Source organism: Haliotis rubra, unplaced genomic scaffold (genome assembly GCF_003918875.1).
Source record: "Haliotis rubra isolate DU_JTF1 unplaced genomic scaffold, ASM391887v1 Scf965, whole genome shotgun sequence".
Taxonomy (NCBI): domain Eukaryota; kingdom Metazoa; phylum Mollusca; class Gastropoda; order Lepetellida; family Haliotidae; genus Haliotis; species Haliotis rubra.
The window spans coordinates 329,829-348,328 of NW_025767707.1; the positions used below are offsets into that span (position 1 = coordinate 329,829).

At 38.9% G+C, this 18,500-nt stretch overlaps 1 protein-coding gene across 1 annotated transcript; it reads left to right on the forward strand.

Annotated features, from left to right (window-relative positions):
- Positions 1-7,633: 7,633 nt before the first annotated feature.
- On the forward strand, positions 7,634-9,517 carry LOC124265180. Its single transcript, XM_046699970.1, has 4 exons — positions 7,634-7,651; positions 8,060-8,189; positions 8,596-8,858; positions 9,382-9,517. The coding sequence occupies exons 1-4, from the start codon at positions 7,635-7,637 to the stop codon at positions 9,515-9,517; spliced, it is 546 nt and encodes a 181-aa protein (XP_046555926.1). The 5' UTR covers position 7,634.
- Positions 9,518-18,500: the final 8,983 nt, after the last annotated feature.

Consider the following 18,500-nt stretch of genomic DNA (forward strand, 5'->3'; position numbering starts at 1 on the left):
ACAGGGTTTTTTCTATTTCCGACGGTACTTTAACGTCTAGTCCCTGAAATGAACATATTTTATGTATAAATATATATACACACATATAAACAGACTATGGATATGCTTAGAATGGTTAGTCTCACATCTCAGCTGGGCACGATTATCTTGGTAAGTCCGTCACAGTTTGTACGTACATATGAGGGGCGGAAGGGTAACCTAATGGTTAAAGCGTTCGCTGGTCACGCCGAAGACCCCGTTCGATGCCCCACATGGGTATAATGTGTGAAGCCCATTTCTGGTGTCCCCAGGCGCGATATTGCTGGAATATTGCTAAAGGCGGTGAGAAACTCAACTGTACATGTACATATGTCTGAGTATAACACTACATCTGTGCAACCACTACAGAAATACTGAACCCAACACAGGTTAGGGATCATGAGTATGTTTTTATATATTTATCTTATTTTATTTTATTTTTATTTATTTTATTTTTTTATTATTTGTTTTATTTTGGGTGGGGAAGGGGGCCTTTCTTGTGGTGAGTTTCTTTAAATTTGTACGGTATAAAAATCGTCTGTTTAATACATAGTAACACTCCTACAATTGTAGGTAGTTACACCCAAACATGCGCAACATGTGTAATTTACCTCTCTTAGTAAGATTTGCGTGGGTCTATAGTATTTATCTTATGTAAGTTATTTTTTGTTTTGTTTAAGTTTTAATAATCACCTCCCTGAGATACCGTTGAAGTTACGTCCAGCAGATAAGTTTAACGTGTCACCTTTCGTTTGACGTATTCATGAGTATACAGATGTATTCACAGGGCGAATAAAGACACTCCTTTGCGACTACAAATGGCCCTTCGTATGTGAAATGCGAGGGAGGCATGTTGTCTTTCCGGTTGAGCAGTTTCTCCCCCGTCCCAACACACTCACTGCTTTGTGATCTGACAGCTTGGTGGATTGAACAACAAGAGTTGATTCCCTTTGCCGTGGGTTCATACTATTTTCGCAAAGGCTAATTCTATATGCATCGCATTTAATTGTGGTGACAGTGGTGGTGGTGAAGTCTGTCATACAGACCCTGAACCAAATATATCCAAGAAAGCCCATGCAAGTCTAGATATGTGGCAAGTCTAGATTTCCACAGTTTCTGAAAAAGAAGAAAATCTCAGGGCTCCTTTCCATTATATTTTATTTTTTATATCATGAACTGTTTTTTCCCTAAAATATGTTCATTTCAGCAGAGACCATATAATTTCAGAGATTAGTTGTTAGTCTAGTGGTGGTATACAGTCTCGTGTGATGCGAGTTATCAAAACTGGAAGAGGGTAAGGGATGGAAAATCTCAAATTTACTTTAAGGAGCTCAGTGATTTTAATTCATATATCAAAACATTCATCTGATTTGTGAAGGGCAAGTATTTACATAGAGTCATTGTAGTATGATGCAAACATTTTGTAAAAACAACTTTTTACAAGGGCCCATATCTGGATGGTCTATGCTTTTATATTTGCTGAAACTAACAGGAAAAAACAATAATCAAAATAGCCATATATTCACAAATATAGCGTCTAGAAAAAAAGGATAGCGTCTTTATCGGGTATGCACTTTCCAAAACGTGTATCTAAATTTCAAATGAAATTTGATTTTGTATTTTATGTTTCTATATTTTTCCCTTTTGCGTTTTTGAATTGTATGCACATTCTTTCTTGAATATTAATTGTACTGGTCTACTAAGCGGATATTAGTACTTGCGCATCAAAGTTAACCTTTGGCATTTCGTTTTATTTCACAATATGTTTTGACGAAGATCCTTCTAGATGTAGGGTTTTCAACAGATGTTTGTGAATTGAAAACATAACTAACGCTAGTGGTGAGGAATACCTAACGGAAACTTGACCTACTTCGCTGGGTGCGGAAGATCTGCGGGAGAGGCATTGCTAAAAATGGCCTAACCTTGTATGGAATGCTACTGAACAGGAGGGCCTGCAGTCGTTTCAAAAGTTGATCTGCTTTATTTGTTTGTAGTCTGAATTATTCTAGGTAAGTAATATAATGATTGCTTGAAGACTTATCCGTTCGTAATCGTAATGAATATTCCTTTGAAAGGGAAATCGTATCCAAACTATGGTTCCACTTATCTTCTGAATCAAGTGCCAAACTTTTGATGCAAGTCAAATTGGTTCTGTCATTTTGAAAATACTTATAACATGGCAACATGAGTAGGATACCTCAGTACGAACAATCAAACTGACATTGCAGACCTGGACGAGGATATAGTACTTATTTTCTTTGATCCAGGAATGGAGAGCAGCTTATATCTGATCCAAAATTGATATCCGGGCACCTGTTATTCGGTGCCGGCGTCTAAGTGGAAAACTTGTTACATTGTGTACGAGTTTGGATACATTTGTATTGTAGCTGAAGTAAACGTGTTTATGGTAGGTTTGGGTGGCATATTAATGAAGTTATCACCATGTTATTCAAAACGTTCTGGACCAGACTCCGAGATGATATAAACATTATGATCAAACATGCAGTTTGAAGGAGAATCACCGTCCACAAGGAGCGTTACTCATACACAGTCATACGTATTATGTTACGTGAATTTTTTTCTCATGTGTAACATATTACAGCAGCAACAACATCAGTGTCATATGTTTAGTGTCAACAGCTTGTACATGATCACTTCTGTTACTAGTGTTAGATACCTGTGAAGATCCGGATTAGAATTGGTCTTCAACAACCCATGCTTGACATAGAGGCAACTAAAGGGATTTGGTGGTCAGGCTTGCTGACTTGGTTGATACATGTCATCATATTCCCATTGCGTAGATTGATGTTTGATGTTGATCACTGGATTGTCGGGTCCAGACTCAATTAGTTACAGACCGTCGCCATATAGCTGGAACAGAGCTCCAGATAAGGGTCGTATTGGTGTATGTATGGATATAACATAAGCACGATACGGTAGGAAACAATTTTAAAAACGTAGCAGATACGGACCACAGCAATGGTGTACGGTTTCAGAATCATTTACAGACGTATTTATCTAAAAAAGTATTGTTTTATTGTTTACTGACCTGTTTACACAAGAGTAGCAATGTTGTGGTGCATATATGAAACGAAACACAAGATTACTGATATGCCATTAAATTCCATTCAGTACTCTAAATGTACTCTTATTGTTTTCCAGTACTCCTATATTGAAAAAATAAGGAGTACGTACTCCTGATCATGAAAAATTATCTGGAGCCCTGTGGAATATTGCTGAGTGTGGCGTTAAACAACATCGGAACCCAAACCAAACTTCTGTTACCAACACTCATTATGGGAGTGTTTTACGTTAATCTTTGTTATTTAATTAGATTTAACAAAAATTATACAAAGCTGATATGTCACGGTAATTGTTTCTTGTTTTATGCTGTTACAAAATGAAGGTGAAACGTTCTACGTTTCTGTAGTGTGTCTATGGTCACTGTTTGATATGCTATGGAGACATTGTGTGTATCAGTAACTAGAGATAAGCAGTGTATCACAATATGTTGAAAACATTCTGGTACATTCTGTTTTTCAAAGTAGTTTATTTCTTCAGTTTGCTCAAAAAGCTTTTAGGAGTGAGTATGTAATGAATAACTGTTACCTGTGATAAGAATAGTAAAACTCGGGAACAGGTAGGAAGGGCCAAGGGAGAGTCAAAAGGGCCAAACTTTTAGAAAATAGAAAGATTAAAAGAAATTCATTACATGTTGTTGCAGTAGTTCAATAAAACATAAAATATATATTAGTTTGTATGTTCTTGAAGTCTATGGCCCTTTTGACTTTCTTTTGGCCCTTTTGTCCTTTGGCCCTTTTGACTACAACCTTAAAACTCTATGCATTTTACGTGTGCCCTAGTCTCTGGACACAGGTGTATGTTTTGCACTGCCTTGTAAATAAATGATCATTTCATTGTGATCAGAAAATGGCATGATGTGATATATGATAAATAAATTATCATTTCATTGTAACAGAAATAAATAAATTCTTTAAAACTTCTTTTCATCCATAAACTACTTCAACTAGAAGAGTCCACTGTTAGATCATAGGGGTGCCACTAGTTTATCATTGCGTAGTCAACAGTCAACAGACCATGAAATGTTGTTTTAAGATTAGGCGAATTGGGATGTAGGTGAATAGAGAACAACCCTAGCCAATTAACATTTTGAAGGAGAACCCCTCTACTATGACTACTGTGTTTGCAGGGGTAACATTGTGTACTGGTCCATTGTAGGGGTAACATTGTGTACTGGTCCATTGTAAGGGTAACATTGTGTACTGGTCCATTGTAGGGGTAACATTGTGCACTGGTCCATTGTAGGGGTAACATTGTGTACTGGTCCATTGTAGGGGTAACATTGTGCACTGGTCCATTGTAGGGGTAACATTGTGTACTGGTCCATTGTAGGGGTAACATTGTGCACTGGTCCATTGTAGGGGTAACATTGTGCACTGGGGTAACATTGTGCACTGGTCCATTGTAGGGGTAACATTGTGCACTGGTCCATTGTAGGGGTAACATTGTGTACTGGTCCATTGTAGGGGTAACATTGTGTACTGGTCCATTGTAGGGGTAACATTGTGCACTGGTCCATTGTAGGGGTAACATTGTGCACTGGTCCATTGGTAGGGGTAACATTGTGTACTGGTCCATTGTAAGGGTAACATTGTGTACTGGTCCATTGTAGGGGTAACATTGTGCACTGGTCCATTGTAGAGGTCACATTGTGCACTGGTCCATTGTAGGGGTAACATTGTGCACTGGTCCATTGTAGGGGTAACATTGTGTACTGGTCCATTGTAGGGTAACATTGTGCACTGGTCCATTGTAGGGGTAACATTGTGCACTGGTCCATTGTATAGAGGGTAACATTGTGTACTGGTCCATTGTAGGGTAACATTGTGTACTGGTCCATTGTAGGGTAACATTTATTACCGGTCCATTGTAGGGGTAACATTGTGCACTGGTCCATTGTAGGGGTAACATTGTGCACTGGTCCATTGTAGGGGTAACATTGTGTACTGGTCCATTGTAGGGGTAACATTGTGCACTGGTCCATTGTAGGGGTAACATTGTGCACTGGTCCATTGTAGAGGTAACATTGTGTACTGGTCCATTGTAGGGTAACATTAACATTGTCCATTGTACTGGTCCATTGTAGGGGTAACATTTGCACTGGTCCATTGTAGGGTAACATTGTGCACTGGTCCATTGTAGGGGTAACATTGTGTACTGGTCCATTGTAGAGGGTAACATTGTGTACTGGTCCATTGTAGGGGTAACATTGTGTACTGGTCCATTGTAGGGGTAACATTGTGTACTGGTCCATTGTAAAGGGGTAACATTGTGCACTGGTCCATTGGTAGGGTAACATTGTGTACTGGTCCATTGTAGGGGTAACATTGTGTACTGGTCCATTGTAGGGGTAACATTGTGCACTGGTCCATTGTAGAGGTAACATTGTGTACTGGTCCATTGTAGGGTAACATTGTGCACTGGTCCATTGTAGGGTAACATTGTGTACTGTCCATTGTAGGTCAACATTGTACACTGGTCCATTGTAGGGTAACATTGTGCACTGGTCCATTGTAGAGGGTAACATTTGTGCACTGGTCCATTGTAAGGCGGTAACATTGTGCACTGGTCCATTGGTAGGGGTAACATTGTGTACTGGTCCATTGTAGGGGTAACATTGTGTACTGGTCCATTGTAGGGGTAACATTGTTATTACTGGTCCATTGTAGGGGGTAACATTGTGTACTGGTCCATTGTAGGGGGTAACATTGTGTACTGGTCCATTGTAGGGGTAACATTGTGCACTGGTCCATTGTAGGGGTAACATTGTGTACTGGTCCATTGTAGGGGTAACATTGTGTACTGGTCCATTGTAGAGGTCACATTGTGTACTGGTCCATTGTAGGGGTAACATTGTGTATTGTGCACTGGTCCATTGTAGGGGTAACATTGTGTACTGGTCCATTGTAGGGTAACATTGTGTACTGGTCCATTGTAGGGGTAACATGTACGGTTAACATTGTGTACTGGTCCATTGGTAGGGGTAACATTGTGTACTGGTCCATTGTAGGGGTAACATTCTGTACTGGTCCATTGTATGGGTAACATTGTGTACTGGTCCATTGTAGGGGTAACATTCTGTACTGGTCCATTGGTAGGGGTAACATTCTGTACTGTTCCATTGTAGGGGTAACATTGTGTTCTGGTCCATTGTAGGGGTAACATTGTGTACTGGTCCATTGTAGGGGTAACATTGTGTACTGGTCCATTGTAGGGTAACATTGTGTACTGGTCCATTGGTAGGGGTAACATTGTGTACTGTTCCATTGGTAGGGGTAACATTCTGTCCTGGTCCATTGGCAGGGGTGACATTCTGTACTGGTCCATTGCAGAGTAACATTCTGTACTGGCCCATTTGGGGCTGTAACATTCTGTGTTGGTCCATTGGTAGGGGTAACATTGTTTAATGGTCCATTGGCAGGTCGAACATTGTGTACTGGTCCTTTGTAGGGGTAACATTGTGTTCTGGTCCATTGGCAGGGGTAACATTCTGTACTGGTCCATTGCAGAATAACATTCTGTACTGGCCCATTTGGTGCTGTAACATTCTGTGTTGGTCCATTGTAGGGGTAACATTCTGTGTTGGTTCATTGTAGGGTAACATTCTGTGTTGGTTATGTAGGGTAACATTCTGTGCTGGTCAATTTAGTGGGTGTAACGGTGTATGGATTTATTTTTCTGGACTAACATTGCGTAATTATTGTCGGTAACTTTGCTAAAATTCAGATCACTGTGAGCACAAGTGCTGTTGAATCCCTATGCTCTGTACTGGCGTTTTCAGTTTACCTATTTGATCAATATATCCTTTCCTTTGTTCCAGGTTGTCCTTGAGGTGTAAACTGGTACAATGTTTAGCGCCTTTATGGATGTGTCCTGGTGCTAGTGGTGATGTGTCACACTGTGATTGGTCAGCTTAGACGATGAAGAGCTGCCAGATGAGTGGAACCCGGAGGACATGCCCCACCCAGTTAGGAACCCACAGCACTGCCGGCTGGGTCAGAAGCCAGGTTACCTGTGCGACCCTGATGGCATCCTGTCTGCCAGGAGTGGTGAGAACATCAATAGATTTCTAGCACTGTTGGAAAATAGGAAGAATTCCATGTCAGAATCCTACTGTTAAAAAAACCTAGGAGAAGCCATGTGTCCTGACATACTATTGAGAATAACAGGCAAAACATGTTGAGTAATGAGTGAGTGAGTGAGTATAGTTTAACACCGCTTTTTGCAATATTCCAGCGATATCATTGAGTTTGAGAGTTGTGTAGATGTGATGTCCATCTGTTGTTGCCCATAGCGATATAAAGCACTATCTGATGATCCATGAAGAAATATGCTGGCTCCTCTTGTTTGGTAACTGTGAAGTAGTTGTGAATGTATTGTTTGAGATGTTATTGTTCCTTGTGTTGACAGTGGAGCTGCTTGACTGGCTGCTGCGGGGTGCGTACGACAACGACACTGTCTGCCCATGCAGCACCTACTGGTGTGAGAGGGACCAGGAAGGGAACTCACATCTCAGTAGCTCTAGATCCAACAGGATGAAGCTAGCAGAAGCGTGAGTCCAGTGAGTATAACACTGAGTGCTTGGGAAATGAGTGCCCTTATGAGCTTGTCTATATATATATACAGTTAGGGTGAGTAGTTTTTAAGGTATGATAAATTCTTATTCATTTGAGTTTTAATGAGATACATATTTGAGTGCAATGTTGCTGAAAATGTTAAGTGTAATTCATTATTGAACAGTGTTGTGATTGTACTACATTTGTTATCCAAAGCGATCTTAGGTGAACATAACTCGAAAACTTAAACATAGACTTGGGATAGATGTAAGAACAACTACGGATAAATTTATTTGCTCTTCTTCCAATCATATTTATTCATTGTGATTATTTTCCTCCAGATAATAGTCTCATACCCAGCATTTTAGAAAGTAGTTGGGTTTCATATAACCTGATTGTTCCAGATTTGATGACCCTGACACTGCCGCCATGCAGGCCGCCAGCAACTTTGCTCTGAAACTTCAGAACCAGCACTGGAATTTTGGCACCTGTAACAACGATGTGGTTATATTCTTCTCCCGGGATGATGGCGTGGTAGGTTCTGGGTTCCATCCTGTGTCACCTCATTTCCACAGTACTGTTTGGGTTTAGATCTAGTCTAGTACTGTCAGTCGTAAAATGTTTTTGATTTGCTGACAATTTTATGTGGAAGTTGTCCTGTATGCTATGGAGAGTTTTGTCCCTTACCTATGACAGGATCTGATGGCCATTGCCTTGAATCCAAGACTTTTCTTTATTGTTTTCCTTAGATGGACTGAACTATACTTGTATTTGTGGTTTCACCAAGATCACATTAAGCTGACATTCTTGAAGAGTGTTTGAAGTGTAAAGAGTACTATGTGACTGTGAAGCTTATCGTATTACATGTCATGTGATGCTATGTCACACTGTGAGCACGTGATAGGCACATGCCTGTATTAATCTTATCATTGTGTTTCAGTTGTTTGTGTCATACGGCCAAACAGCAGCACTGAGGCTGAACAACGCAGTTGTGTCCTACATACAGGGACAGTTCGGACATTACTTTAGACCAGGCGGTGACATTTTCATTGGATTGGCGGAAATGGTCATAGCCATCAGGTGGGTAGTCATTGCCATCAGATCAAATGGCCATTGCTGTCAGGTGGGTAGTCATAGCCATCAGATCAAATGGCCATTGCCATCAGGTGGGAAGTCATCAGATCAAATGGCCATTGCCATCAGGTGGGTAGTCATTGCCATCCGGTAATAAATGGCCATTGCCATAAGGTGGGTAGTCATTGCCATCCGGTAAAAAAGGGCCATTGCCATCAGGTGGGTAGTCATCAGATCAAATGGCCATTGCCATTAGGTGGGCATTCATAGCCATCAGGTCAAATAGCCCTGCTGCCAAATGGGTTGTCATTGCCATTCAATCAAAGGGTCATCGCATCAGGTGGGTTGTCATTGCCATCCAATCAAAGGGTCATTGCCATCATGTGGGTAGTCATTGCCATCCAATCAAAGGGTCATTGCCATCAGGTGGGTTGTCATTGCCATCAGATCAAATGGCTATTGTCATCGGGTCAGTTGCAATCGCCTCCTGCTGATATAGTGTGTATGCATGACTGCAAGTTGCCTTTGATGGGATATCCCAAATACGGCTTGAAACCTTTCACAGTACAAAACTTTGAACTTATTTGTTTATACTATGTGATGTCTTGAAGTATCTGCTGGAGATATTTTCAGTATTATCGTTTGTTTACAGGCAAGTTCTCAATGGCAACTACTATTTGAGGCCGAACAACCCAAATGCGGAGCAACTTGTTGGTGGAACTAATCATGTGGCCTCTGGTGTCCTAGCAACAGTCATTCTGGCACTGGTGTCCAGAATTATGTCCTGAGGAGAATGTTAATTTCTGTTTCAATTCAATTCCAGTTTTTTTTCCCTCTTAATTATACATTTGCAGAAGGAAATTATAAAATGTCATCTAACATTGTCAAGATTTTTAATATCTGGGACTAGAAATTGAAGAACTGTTCATTTCTGTTATTTCCAAGTATTTCTAAATTAGTAAGATTCGAGGGTGAACTTTAGTCATTTGAACAAAGACTACCACTCATATGCTTTTCTTTTTTCTTCTTCAAGGACTCATTTTTTGGTTCTGAAAGAATTTTAAGGTATAAATGGCATTATTTACTGTATGATATTAAAGGTGCTAGTAGTTTGAAATAGCTGTCAGTTACTGTGGAAGTGTTTCCACTAGCACACAACAATAAGACCATAAGTAACTTGCATCCTTAAACATAGCCTTCACATTAAGACTATGGGAACTCCATGCTTTAGCAGACTTACAACAGTCTTAGCACTAAGACCATATACTTTAACATGGGCTAACAATAGTTTTAGCACTAAGATCATCGCCACTTGCACACTTGAATATGGACTAATGATAGTCTTACGACCATACAACTACATGCTGAACACAGACTTACAACAGTCTTAGCACTAAGGCCTTCGTGAAACCCTTATACTTTAACATGGGCCAGCGATAGTTTATCACTAAGACCATCGCCACTTGCATACTTGAGCGTGGACTAATGATAGTCTTAGTAGTCTTAATGTTACGACCATAAAATCCATGCGTATGACAGACTTACAATATATAACATACCTACGACAGTCACAGTTGTAAAATCAGTTTATGCAAGAGGGTCTTGGACCCTGTTGTACTGAGCTTCCTTAGTGCTAAGGTGATCGAACTCTGAGGCTTACAATAGTTGTAGTGCTAAGATGACTTTGTGAAAGAGCTTCGCCGGAGTTAACTTTCCTCTTATGCAGCGTGGAAGTAATGGGGGGTAGTCTAGTGGTTAAAGCGTTGGCTTCGTCAGCGCCCGAAGACCTGGGTTGAATCCCCACATGGGTACAATGTGTGAAGCCCATTTCTGGTGTCCCCGCGTGATGTAGCTGGAATATTGCTAAAAGCGGCGTAAAACCAAATTCAGTCAGCTTATGCAGCGTCGTCCTGAAGGATAGGAAGTGAAACAAGACTTCTTTGTTACGACTGTATCACCACATTATGAACTGTTCCACAACCACTGTACATGCTGCACCATGCTAAAGAAAGAACCAGTTTATGATGATCGCGTGTTGTGCACATGGTCATGTGATGAAGTGAAACTTGTTGTGTCGCTGTGTGTATATGTAAGGAGACTGGGATGCAGTTCTCGACACTGATGCAAAACAAGCTGGTCCTGGAATTTGTCATTAGGAGTTTATAAGTATATCACAGCATGAATGTGGCCATTTTGTCTTTCCACCTTATTCATTTAGCATAACATTCACAATGTACCGAATGTTAAAGAGATAATTTGTAACCTGAGTGTTTCTTCCACCAAACTGAAGGTTAAGCATCTGTTGTTGTTCAACAAGTGGATCATGGGGGGGGGGGTCTATTTCGGAAACTCTTGACAGGTAAAATCTGAATTTTACAGATAAGATTTTTGTTTTATAGGCGAAATTGTACAAGGAAAAGTCAACTAGCCCCTATAAATGGTGGTGATGTTTATGCATTGTCTGCTTTTGTTTATTCATCAATAAATGTTATCACTTGGCAGGATGTTATAGAGCTCTGCTGTTTAGATTTACCAGAATCTGTTTGTTGATCGTCTGTTTGATAATATTGTAGCATAATATGGTATTTATTCACTATGTAGTTCAATGTCATTCTGTTGTTCCTGCTATTCATTCATCTGTCCAGATACCATTATAGGTCAACCATTATGTTTTTATGTCTTTATAAATATATGTGCTTGTCAAGAGGTTTGGTTCAGATAATGTTTTATTATTCTGCATGATGAGATTATCCTTAATTATGAGTTGTTGCTTGCTTTTTTTTACAAGAGTTGTTATTGCTGATCCACTTCTTAGATAGATTAAGTAATTGAAAATAAATACTTATATTTAATGAGATGGGTATCCAAAATGATGCTTGTTTGTCTCACCATTAGAATGAAATAATTGTTTTGTTGTGAAGGAGTTACGTCTCGAACAATATCATTAAATAGGGAGTCATAGAACAGGAACTGAGAATCCAACTTCTGATTAAAGGGAAGTAACTCTACCTAATTCTGATTAATGGGAAGTAACTCTACCTAATTTTGATTAAAGGGAAGTAACTCTGGTTTTTCCACTAGATTAACAATCATAGAATATTATATAGAGGTGAGGTTCCTGATTTGATTTATGTTGGTAGATTAGGAAAATACCAGTTATTGTTGTATATGTATGGTATGTATTGTATAATGGGGAATGTAGCGTTTCTTTGTTTTTATTAAATAATCTCTAGGTTGTTTGTACACAGTGTAGAATCCTGGCAATACTGCCTCTGCTCGGTTCCATGAAGGTGTATTCAAAATGTTTATTGGATTGTTTTAACACTTTATACATGGTTTATTTACATCTTTCACTGTTCCTAATTTATTATTACTGTACAAGTTTGAATTTTACAGGCAAGATACAACTAAACAGATGCAGATTGCCAAAGTGTTTACGTTGTTGACCATTACAAAGTTAAACAAGTGATCTCTCCAGTACCAAGCAATATTCCACTCATGATGGATACTTGATCAGTGATTTTCCCCCATAATGGTTTATAATATGGATCCAGATATGGATACGTGATTCAGGATTTTCTCAGATAAGGCCAGACCAATTTTATTTCTTGTTTTACGGATCCGCCTGTCGTATATTTTCAAGAATAAGAAAAAATAATAATAGTACTTTTCCCTACTCGAAAATATAATCCTAATGTTTTATTGGCCAAAATGTAAACTTACAAGAAAAATGTTTTTAGATTGTTTTTGCCCCATATGCACTTCATAAAGTGGCTAAAAGTAAAATACTTTGAGTATTTAGAAGGAATATTACTTTGACTAGTGATTTTATTTTATTTTTTATTTTTTTTCCTCCTGCCTTTAGGTTTTCTGAGGACCAAAATCTGTAAAAAAGAAATAAAATTTGTCTGGCCTAATGGTTAAATATTGCAAATTGAAGTCCTGATGCCAATCTGTAGCTCCATCTTGTCCACTGTGTCTTAGCAATACCAAACTGCAGAAGTCTTTGAATGGAAGAGCTGGAATTGGTGCCATCTGTTCATTTGTCTTGGCATAAAATGATGAAGCCATGAGTTTCAAGCCTTTCAGTAAGTTAATATATTATGTGATACACTTGCCATTTATGAAAACAAAAAGGGTTTACATGTTTATGAATATTTTGTACTATGCACATCTTATAGGAGACTGAACCTCACATGTAACTTTTATACTGCAAGGAGTGCAAAGATGTATAAAGTGATTAAAATATAGTCTTTGAAGTCCAGTGTTATGTTTCTGTCAAACACAAACTATCCAGGTGTGTGTGAAAGATCACATTCATGTGATCATGTGATCATGAGTTTTACAGCACAGTCCCCATGCTTGTTGGTTTCATGGTTAAGGAAATGTCTATGAGTGAGTTTAGTTTTACGCTGCACTCAGCAATATTCCAGCTATATGGTGGCGGTCTGTAAATAATCAAGTCTGGACCAGACAATCCTGTGATCAACAGCATGAGCATTGATCTGCGCAATTGGGAACCGATGACCTGTGTCAACCAAGCCAGCGAGCCTGACCACCCCGATCCCGTTAGTCTAAATGTCTAATACCTACGCGGTGGGGTAGCCAATGGTTAAAGCGTTAGCTCATCATGCGAATACCCTGGTTCGATTCCCATGCACATGGGCACAATAATGTGAAGTCCATTTCTGATGTCCCCTAACATGATTTTGCTGGAATATTGCTAAAAAAACCATAAAACTAAACTCACTCAATCACTCTATGACCTACATCAGTTTGGACCTTTCTCAGCTAGTAAGACTACCATGATATACAGAGTTTAGAACAGCATTTAACTCACTCACTCATCTACAAACCTGGTTCATTTTAACATATTGTCAGCAACAATGATTTGTCATTAGCAACATGTACCTCCTTTACATCTAAACAAAACAGTTTTGTTGGTGATTTATGCAAACACAGACATGTTTTGCCACATGAATGGAAGCATGTGATGCAGCAAACCCACTACGAGGATGAGAATATGAGATGTATAAGAAAGATAGGGTGTCAAATACGAATACAATAACTTGTCACCAGTGATGGTTTTTTCTTATGTTCTGTCCAATGATACGGTATAGTGACAGGTTTTGACCATGATGACGGTCTCATATGTCATGACAATGACCAGTGATATTAGTTTACTGTCTAATGAAATGTATAAGGTTGTTAACTATTATCCTCCATGACTTGGATATGTTCCATTTTGCATATACTGCTTTAACAAATAACAGGTTCATGTAAAAAACCTCTTTATGAATTCATGAATATTCAATTATAGTGATTGTAACAAATTGAATTCATGAAGGACCACAAGTTCCATGCACCAAAGACATGATTGAATATTAATGGCACCGTCCCATGTGGTGTAGGGGAATGTTGCTGAAGTATCAGCGCCAAGCTGTCTTGTGGAAGCTGGTGTATTGCTGACTGAAGTTTAAAGCAACATTCATTCACTCCTGACTGGGCAAGAATGACTGGAATGTTCAAGGCGACATGCAGACAGCTATTTGTAACAGTGTGAGGCAATTTTATTATGTTGGTCTATCTAGTGATTGACAGCCTCCGTGGTGTAGTGGTTAGAGGTGTCATGAGGAAAGCCGGAAGGTCGTGGAGTTCGATCCCGACCGGCGTCATAACTAAAACACGTTAAAAATATGGTACTTGTTGGTGTTTCGGCATTAATGGGTACAACAAGGACTGGTGGCTCGAGGAGTCAGTATAATGTGTCTGAGGTGGGGTAGTCATGCTTCACTGCGGCATGGTATCTCAGTGGGCTAGCACTATAAAACCAGCTTCAGTCTGGGCTAGTACAAGCAGCCGCGCACATACACATACCTGCATGCGTCGTCATATGAAGCCGAAATGTTAAACCCACTTTCACCTCACCTCTATCTAGTGATTAATTGTGAGGGACTTTCAAGAATAATGTTTGGGATCCAAGAAGGAAGTCTGATGTTCACCAATTTTCCCAACTTGACGTTTGTTTCCGTGCCTCATCCATCCTGTAAATAGTCAAGTCTGGATTACCTAGACTATCCAGTGATTCATCGAGCTTTGTCCAAGGCTGTCAAGGTATGATCACATGCTGCCCCACAAGTCAAAAGTCACTTCCAGTATAGGGGTGAGCGAGTTTAGTTTTACCCCGCACTCAGCAATATTCAAGCTATATGGCGGCGGTCTGTAAATAATCGAGTCTGGACCAGACAATCCAGTGATCAACAACATGAGCATCGATCTGTGCAATTGGGAACCGATGTCATGTGTCAACCAAGTCAGCGAGACTGACCACCCAATCCCGTTAGTCGCCTCTTACGACAAGCATGGGTTACTGAAGATCAATATTCTAACCCGGACCTTCACGGGTACTTCCAGCATAGCAAATGTGGAGGGGTAGTCAAGTGGTTAAAGCTTTCACTCGTCACGTTGAAGACGTCACTCAATTCCCCGTATGGGTACAATGTGTGAAGCTCATTTTTGGTGTCCCCTGCATTGATATTGCTGGGACATAGGTAAAATCACTATAAAAACCTTACCCACTCACTCACTCACTCCTGCATAGAAGAACCTATTGCAACCCAAAGATCCAGGATAGAATTGGTCTTCAGCAACCCATGCTTGTCATAAGAGTCGTCTAACAGGTTTGGGTCTTCATGGGGTGTTGGCCTGGGAAAACTAAATTTTCCCTATTCCTTCCTGGGAGCTAAAAGTCAGGTTGTGGCAGGTAGTCCCGCCAAAGGCTAAAATGAGTAATTGCTAAAGAAAACATCAGATTACCATTACTCTAGATTAAGCGTGCGAGTAGTGTTGTTTCTAAACCATACATTACATACATTACCATTATACCTTAGAATAGTGGATCCTGTTCCCTTGTTTCTTGGAAATGTATAAACACCAAGAGTAGTGCACGATGCTATAATTATGTTACAATAAATAAAAGAAATAAAGCTACAATAAATGTAAAATTAAGGAAATTATATTAGAATAGATAAAAGGAAATAAGGTCATGTAAAATTTAAATCTATTTATTTATAATGATTGAATATATGCCGTAAGTGCATAGTTTTTGTCAACTTATTATGATATTGTGTTCTTCATATAAAAGTTATTAGGAAGTAATATTTATGATAAATGTTTCATTAGTAAACTCATAACTATGTATATACTTATATATGAAGAACATAATATCAAAGTTGACAAAACTATACATTATAACCTATATTTATTCATTTTAAATAAATTGGAACATTGACTACCCACTGGGGCAATTTGACCAAATTTGCTGGGTCATTTTGTAGCTGGGAAAATTCGACTGGCATTAGGTACTTGATTTAATTTATGTTAAAAAATACCACTGACAGTAAGTTGTTACAGGGAATGATGGAGTATAAATTAATCTAGTGGGTATTTTTCCTTCTTCAGCCTAGCTTGAGGGATTTCCATACCCCATGCGTGAATGTCTCTTTCATATGTGTCCGATTTCGGAATGATTGGCATTTCTCCTGCCGAAATCTGTCATTTCACTTGGAAAGCGGAAGAAATGGTGGTTCTTTCCCATGTTGATGATGCTGTGCATCCCCAGGCAGCATAATACACCATCGTACCATTTAAAAAGCGACAGAAACAACCACGATTTGTACTACTGTAGCTTGGTCTTTGGCATATATGGCGGACTCAGGCACATTTGGCGTCCAAAGCGGAAAGGTCACGATGGGTTCCAGCGAAATATGCATAATGACCGAAGCTGAGATTTACAGAAACTGTTTTCATAATTAAAACATAATTATACATAATTTTTACTTGAAAATTTGGGAATATGTTTCTGATGACTTTATCTTTCACCCAGCAAATTATTGCAATTCTTTCGTATTCTCCTTTAAAGAAGCTATATAAGGGTGCTCAGTGATTTTTCATCATCAAAATGGTGAAGACACAGGTTAGAGTTATGTTTATTGAGTCAGTGAGAGGTGGCCAGCATCTATTCTATGATCAGTACAAGTTTCGATGTAAGAGAGAAGTCAAGGATAAAAGAAGTATGGGGCATGTGTTCCAGCAAGAACAGTGCAGCGTAGAAGTTTCCATCGAAAGGGAAGAGGGAAGCCCACCCAGGAAGAGAAAATACAAGAATATCGACTTCTGTCTGCAGGCTCAAAGGCGACCTCAACATCATCGACGACATGGACTACATGGATCAGTAGCTGATCTCATTCCCCTGCAGTAATCCACGAACAGGCAGTCAGTTAATCAAAAGACAATCATTGTCAATCAGGGGTCACTGAATTGGGTGACAAGTCATCGTATCCCAATTGCCTTGATCAATGATCATACTGTCAATCACTGCCTGGTCCAGACTCGATTATGTACAGACTGCTGCCATATGGCTGGAATATTGCTGAGAGCAGCGTTAAACAATAAAGTAAGACAACACTCAAGCTCCTCCATATGAGTAGAGGTACTCTGTATGTATGGCTATTTTACTTCTGTATAAAGACTGCTGCTGATATGCCAAACAGATCAAGACAGTATACAAAGTTACAACTCAAGCTTTATTCCATGGTACAATACAATGATCTTGAGGTCAAGCGGATGGTTATGTACAGTGTAGCATGAGGATACTAGTTTCCATAGCAACAAGCCTAACAGAAGCATAGACACATCTTCAACATGATGGCACCACAGAGGTATATACACATTGTTAAAAGAAACAAACTCCTCAGGAAGCAATTCTTTCCACATAGTAAAATATTCTAAAACATTATTTATAGTGTTCTATGTATTCTTGAATTTGTACATATGCATCAGAAATGCAAAATATTCAGCTACATGTGTTCTTGTATAATGTCTTAAAACTTATTTTCTGATTAAAACTTTCACAATCAATTAAATTCTGTACACTGCAAGGTAAAAATGAAATATTCACAAAAGTTTGATTTACATTTATACAAATAACAACATTAACAACAGGGAGCAGCAAAGTTGTTAGAAACAAAGAAATAACAACAATCTTTAACAACTTTCTGAATTCATATTTGTCCAGTTAACAATGAACACTGTTAAGACTTGAGAAGCAATTGTCCTACCTTGAACACAGAAGCACAAAGGACACAGCAACTAAAGTGGTTTGGGATCACAGGTAAAAATACATTTGATGTAGACAGGTAATTACATATCAAACTGTTGCACTATTTACTGTGGAATTAGGTTGAATATATGGTATACTGTATTAATCATAATAAGTCACCCGGCCAATAAACATCTCATAACCAACGTCCTGACCAGTCAGTAAAGTAATCTTTGAAATGCCCTAAAATTACTAATTTAAAATGTAAATGACATTATTTTCTTTCATATATTACAGATTATTCACAGAAAACACAAAATGTATAAGGCATATATATTTCCCCGTTACTGATATTACAATTGTCAGTTTTCATTAACATCAAAATTATATTTTCAAATACATGTGTTTTCTACTGCTTGTTCTTGACAAATTTAACTTGAGTATGGCGTTAATTAGCACATCTTGTTCCAAGGCTACTTATTACAATAAATACAGTAGACAATCACCCAACACTAACAATGGGGATATTTTGGACAGAGAAGAACTCAAGTATACTGATGGAAAGAAATAAGTGAACATCTAAGAAATATTATCAGTACTTGTTCAACTCCTAGGAAGTACACAGTAAAGTTTTATTTTAGTTATTTGTGGCATTATAACACATATATACC